We start from the raw sequence: 6,773 nt of genomic DNA on the forward strand, positions 1-6,773 counted from the left end.
GAACAGGAGGGACACATTGCTAGGAACTTTCCTAATCAACAACAAGCTGATAACGATGATAGCACATGAGAGAATCAGTTATGTATGGACTATCACACTGGGTTGCATGTGATGAAAGATCGGCCATGCATTGTATGTTAGCAAGTGAAGCATAGTAGGCAAAAGATGCCGCAGTTTATTACAGCTTATGTAAGGATAAAGTATGCCTTTCAGAGAACTTAAGGAACGTAAAAGGGAGCAGCTGATTACCATGGATGTGTGTTGTATTTCTTAAAGGGTGATTATGTATTGCTGCATTTTGAAAAGTCAAGGTTGAAAAAGATGAAAGGGCAAACGAAAATGTATCCGAAGTTCAGAATGAGAAACAATGGACCTTTCCAGGTGTTAGAGAGGATCAGCGATGTGGTATATCGGCTGACATTGCCTCTACACTAGCGGATACACTATGCCTTCATGTGAGCTTGTTGAGGCCTTTTTATGGTGATGTGCCTAAGGATGTATCTGCTGAAATTTAGTCCAATGTAGAGGAGCTGAATGAGACATTGATATCTGAGCAGATTTTGGCACATAAAAAGAAAAGGTCAAAGGTAAAGCTTCCATAAGTTGTTGGGTGAAGTTCACAATTGTTCACCAATGGATGCTAAATGGATGGAAGAGGATGACTTGGCAAATCATCCAATTGTTGCAACTTTACCTTGATGCCTTTCAGTTAGAGCCGACTTTGAATCGGCCTCTTTCAGGTTCAGCAGGGCAAGGGTCCAGATGAGTACCACCTGATACTCAAGGGGGAGGTAGCACTTCCACTCCTCCAGGAATGGACTGCTCTCGTATATAGTGGATTTAGGATGTATTCAATATGCATCCAAGGTACTGTGCTGACAGTATGTCTGCCATGAGGTCACTATTCAGTGTACTAGTCACTATGGTATGTATGCAGATGGGTATGGTTTTCACTATAGCTCTGAAACTGTACATTTGCATCAAGTTATGATCATGAGAGACTGATTACCAAGTGCTAGTTTTTAGTGTATGATCATTAGTTTCAGTGGTATTCAACTGGTTCTATGGACAGCAGCATGTGTACTGAATGCCATTGACAATTCAGCCATGGTTTCGGCTCGGTTTATGCTTTACTATGGTTGTGTAGTCAGGATTGTTGAGAAACAAGAGTTTGGGATGCATCCGATGAGTTTCTAGCAACAATTCTGGACTATTGTTGAGCTTTATGCTATGTTTATGCTGGCTGGAAATTTTCAACAAATGGTGGGCATATGAGATAGTTAGCCAGCAGTGGCCAATGTTGTGTTAACTATGATGCCTTGTGAAAATTCCAGTGCAATATTGTTTGCTTTGACACATTACAGTGCAATCAAGAATGATTTCAAGGGGGTGGTCTATCACGAGGACGTGAAAATTTGATGCTTTGCTTATGTTTAATTGACATTTGATTAAAGGATTAATCAAATGTGCAATTAAAAGATGCACATGTGTTGCACATGTGAGGTACAAGCTACTTTTTCACAGTTAGAAGGCCGAAGGACCCTGTGAAAAGGATGGGTGTCAAAGGCAAAAGTCTTAGATTCTAGGTGAATTTTGATGTCAGTTTGCCCCTAGGACCATTAATTAGCCATTAACTGTCAGTGGTGACACTAGGGACTAGGCATTAATTAATGGATTTATGCTCGTCCAAGGGGCAATTAATGCATGGGACCACTTTGGGTTGCAAATGGCCTAGCCAATTAATTTTTGGATGGGCAAGGTAAATTTTTTGGACATGGATTAAGGGTTGAATTAATTTTCAGAATTAATTAATTCTGAAAATTAATTAAATGGCTGAAAATTGCTGAAAATGAATTAAGAAAGCTGCCACTTGACAAAACTTTCCCATGCAAGTGGGGGAAAGGCAAAATAGGGCTGAACGGAGAGGGAAATCTCGTTTTTTCATTTTGGAGCTGTTGGGAAGAGGTGTTGGACTGTTGCTGCCACCTTTTGGGGCCATTTCCTAGCCATTGGAGACCATTTTGGTGATGGAGATTGCATATTCTTGACCTTGGGAAGTTGGCAATTGCTGTTGATGCACTTTCTCTTGAAGATCACAGTCTCTGATACTCCTATTGTTGTTGCTGCATCCGTTTGGAGCTGGTATAGCAGGGCAGCAGCTGATTTTGATCAGTTCTTCGCAACAAATCTCAAAGTTCTCTCTCTTTATAGCATTCTCTCATCTCCTTCAGCCTATGCTCAGCCATTCTCAGTAATTCTCAGTCATTTGGAGGAGATTTCAGCCATTTTTGGTGGGCTGATCTGTAATTTCTGCAGTAAACCCTAATTTACAGCAGAAATTAGGGTTTAGCAGCCCACCTTGGGATCCGTGCCAGAGATTGAAGGCTCAAGGGACTGAAATCAGCAGCTGATAATTAAAGATTATCAAGGGATTTCAATAGCTGGCCCATCCCAAATTGATTTGGGGCAGCATTTGGCCAGCCAAGGGTCAAATTGGAGAAGAAGTCCTGGGTGAATCAAGGGGAAAATGACCCAAAAGGCTTGCTGGTCATTTATGACAGCAAGAGCAATTGGTTAGCAGGAGGAGATTGAAGAATCTCGAGTTGTACTCCTTCCAATTGAATGAAAGCTAAAGAAATACCGCAAGGGGCGTCAATTTTGGGGCCAACAGGGTGTCTACCATCCAAGAATGTTATGATAAAGTGTGTATTTCATTTTATGTGCATTTATTTATTGTTGTAATTAAGTGCTTAATTAGGTTAAAGCACCCTATCCGAGAAGGAAGGCTGGTTTCATCTATCACGAGGACGTGAAATATGCACAGACGTTGGCTTGGTTTGAGCTGCATGGCTTTAGCATGGACAAGTTACCCCCCTTCCAGTACTCCCTTGATGCACCATCTCTTGATTTGAGCAGGTTAGAGATTTGCAAGATCATCAAGATGGATCTTACCCAATTGGATATCAAGCGGACACGGTTGATGCTAGGGCAAGAGCTAGGGACAAAGATGGCTTTCTACCGCGAGCATTTCCTTCATACTACCGATGGTGGATTTATTGTTCGCCCGAGATAGATGGACACCCACCTTTCCCATGGGATTAGATGTACTATTGGCCAGTTGCGCACCTCCTCACATCAACTAGAGATTGAGACTGGCAGATATAGATCCATCCCACCAGAGGAGTGCATATGCTAGATATGCCAATTAGAGGCAGAGACAGAGGAGCATTATATCTGCCGCTGCCTAGCGTATTATGAGGTCCGTGGTCGTTTCTACTATCTCTTTAGAGACGGATTTGAACCACTATCCAGAGTCATGGATATTACCGATCAGCGATGCCTTGGTCTCTTTCTTTTTGAGATACGACGGCTTCGTGACATGCGCCTCAAGAGTACAACTGCTCCAGGACATGGAGGCCCTTCATAGAGGTAGCTCACAGACTTCTTTGCAAAGGAGACTCAGAAGACTTCAATAGAGTTACAACCACAGTCTCCACACGAGAGCCCCTCTCATCGCCACAGTCCACACACAGACAAGGAGTATTGATCGAGCCGTTCAGCTTAGCCGATCCAAACGTCCTAGGCCTCGACACAGATACCGATGACACCATAGGCGGATACGGGGGATTATTGCTTGGTCTCGAGCTAGGCCCTCCATACCCACATGAGATTGTACCATTTGGAGCTCATTTTTACTAGATAGAGCTCTATGTTTTACACATAGCCATAGTTAGTTTCCTTTCTTATTTTTCTTTGTGCTACATATTTTGCCCAGACAGTTGTACCATCATATACATGATTGTAACTCATGGTCTCATAGGTCATTTTGGCCTTTTGTAGACGTTAATATATCATTTCATTTCATTTCTCTCTCTCAACACATCAGAGCTTAGCACCAAACCAAAGGATGAGGTGAGACCCCTACTTTGGCTGCAGTTGGGTCCTCATGGAGTTGTTTGGCACAATATTTTCAGGCCTCTTCATACACTAACACATCCTTCAGACAATTTCAGGCCCAACGGCAACCTATTCATCTAATAGTTGGCCCACAGATGACTGATCAGCACAGGGTAATCTTACACTGATTGCTACAAAAGTTTGAGCATCTGTTCAACTGCCAAGCTAATTATAAAGCTATATTCTGTAAATTGGTGTCCATTACCAAAGCATGCCATAAAAAGTGACTGTTGGTTGATTTGAATAACTGATTTATAGCGTTTCTTAAGATATCCTTGATTTTAGTGCAATTTTCTAGAAATCACACTTTTTTCATGCAAATTAGCTGGATAGATTGCAATGCCTAATTCTTCAGCTTAATAGAGACATCTACCACACACTATATCTGGATATGCATGCCTCATTGTTTCTTATTGAATGCAGGTTGGATATGATATAGTTACGGAAGATGGATACTCTCTTGGAAAGGTGAGAGAGAGAGAGAGAGAGAGAGAGAGCTTTATTCATGCATACTTACAACTGGGGATTATTAAGCGAGAGAATGTATGTAATTACCATGCATATTCACAATGTAACATCTTCAAGAGAAACCTGGCATGATTTCAAGTAGAAATAAATTGTCGCATCCAAAGAAACATGTTATAATTCCTGAAACAGAAACCTCTTCCTAAATGTCCTACTCTGTTCATGATTTCAAGTAGAAATAAATTGTCGCATCCAAAGAAACATGTTATAATTCCTGAAACAGAAACCTCTTCCTAAATGTCCTACTCTGTTGACCTAAATGTAAAATACCCATATTTTTATTAGCATGCCTGTATCTCTTGGCATCTTACATGGAGAACGATCTCCTGATAGGCTTGCAATTTATACTGTGCATGTTGAGGCTCAAGAATCTGCACTTCAGGATGATTGGTGCCTTGAATGAATGTCCTGGGTGAAAGATGGCAGTTAACTAGTGTTAAGGTTTTATAAGGGATGTGTAAACTGGTTCAACGTGCCCAGTTCTAATATGTTAGCAAGGATTTTTTTCTCCCATAATCAAGCTTCCACACAAAAGGGCCATCATATATTCTGTGACTATCAGTATAGCACCATTTCTGTGACTTGTGTAATCAGCATAACACCAATTTTTCATGGTAGGTACGTGATTACACTTTCAACCTTGAAGATGGGAAAATTACTTCTTTGGAATTCGACTCGTTGGGAAATCCCATAGTGCCTTCAAACTTGGCAAGTGTTACCTGACTTTAATCTCATATCCAATCTTCTTGAATAGCACACGTCATCTTACTTTGTGTGTTTAAGATGTCACCTTGGTCTATCTTTACATGTTGAAATGGTCACAGGACTGCATCCTTTTTGTTTTCCATGTTGTAGAGGTTGTTGGCAGGGGGGAACCTTGAGTATTAGTGGACAACAAGGGTTTATCCATGCCCAAGATTGGTGGTTGTTGAGATAAGTACTTGAGTTAGACTGTTTGTAGGACCAGTAGATTAGGCTTTATGTCATTTGTTACACAGCCTGTTGAACCTATTCTTGACTGCAAAAGGCAGAGTGAAGATAAAACTAATTGGAATGGTAACAGCTAAATGCTAGTAAGTGGTTTACAATTAATGTTCAAATGTGTGACTGCCTAACAGATCAGCACTTACTGGCTAGACATTGAAGCAGTGATGAAAGTGTCATCTGACAGCATCCTCGTGAAAGAAGCAGCTGAATCACAAGTTAGGCGGCTGACAAAGGTCGGGACTCTTGTTGCTCTTGTCTTTTTAAATCACCATTCTATGGCATTAACTAATTATTTGCCTGCAAGGTCATGCTGATGTAATGGTTGAGGGGTACTCTAGGTTAGAGCAATTGAATGACTCCAAGTTAACCAAAGTCCACTAGTCAGCTGTGTACGTTCATGTGTGTGCTTTTGCCCTTCAGGGCAATCCTTGCACTTACTCTCATGCACCTTGTTTCTTCAAGGAGCAAGCCCAGATACAAAGCTATCAAACTGTATTATCTCGAAACATCTTTTGAAATCTTGTTTCTTTATTTAGCAGGGCCTTTTCCAACTTCCTAGTTTGGAAGAGCGGGCTCAGATTAAAAAGATGAGGAAAAGGCAAAGAGTAAGGAGAAATCCTTCCAAAAACCAGAAAAAGATGTATAGAGAAGAGATCTCACAATTTGACCAGTTGTCATCATCACAATCCTCCAATTCTTCAGAGGGAGCAGAATGGAATGGTCCTGAGACTCCAGAAAACCGATGGCTACCAATGGACTATGGTACATCACAACGTAAAGATAAGTCCATGTAACACAGTTTATCCCCCCCCTTGGAAAGAAACTGACACGGAACAATCATCATTGGAAGCTTTGAGAAAGTGATTTCTAGCCTGCAACAGGCATTGGGAATTGTACATATCTGTATTTATAACAAAATAATGTTTCTGCACTGTGAATTACATCCTGTTTTGGTCCCCGCTGTAATCAGAACTTTAATATTATTAACAAAACAGGAGCTAACATTAGAAAAGAGTTGGGCGTAGGCATAATCACTCCATTGATAATGTACGGTGTTTTAAATTGGTAACATACATATGCATGTGCGCCTTTTGCATGTGCACACTGAGATGAAATGATATATTAATGCTTGCAAAGAGGCCAAAATGACCTATGAGACCATGAGTTACAATCACTTGTATGACAGTACACCTGTCTAAAAAGAACAGTAAATGAAAATGTAAAAAACAATACAAGGAGACTAAAAGCTATAAGTAAGAACTCTAACTAGCAAATAAAAGAGCTCTAGCTGAGACAATCTCATG

The 6,773-nt window shown here is 40.9% G+C and overlaps 1 protein-coding gene across 7 annotated transcripts in view; it reads left to right on the forward strand.

Moving 5' to 3' along the window:
• The window catches only part of LOC148031903 (uncharacterized), a 79,264-nt gene extending 72,899 nt beyond the window's left edge, over positions 1 to 6,365 (forward strand). For 2 of the 7 annotated variants that reach the window (XM_087682475.1, XM_087682478.1), the window contains 4 exons: positions 4,381 to 4,425; positions 5,101 to 5,190; positions 5,601 to 5,702; positions 6,006 to 6,365. In XM_087682475.1, the coding sequence (XP_087538601.1) occupies positions 4,381 to 4,425; positions 5,101 to 5,190; positions 5,601 to 5,702; positions 6,006 to 6,263 (495 nt within the window). In that variant the 3' untranslated portion in view covers positions 6,264 to 6,365. The other 5 variants (XM_087682479.1, XM_087682481.1, XM_087682476.1 and 2 more) reach the window with 4 other exon arrangements.
• The last annotated feature ends 408 nt before the right edge of the window (positions 6,366 to 6,773 follow it).

Source organism: Lygodium microphyllum, chromosome 8 (genome assembly GCF_053477565.2).
Source record: "Lygodium microphyllum isolate KBCC chromosome 8, Lygodium_microphyllum_v1.1.10, whole genome shotgun sequence".
NCBI classification, from domain to species: Eukaryota; Viridiplantae; Streptophyta; class Polypodiopsida; order Schizaeales; family Lygodiaceae; genus Lygodium; species Lygodium microphyllum.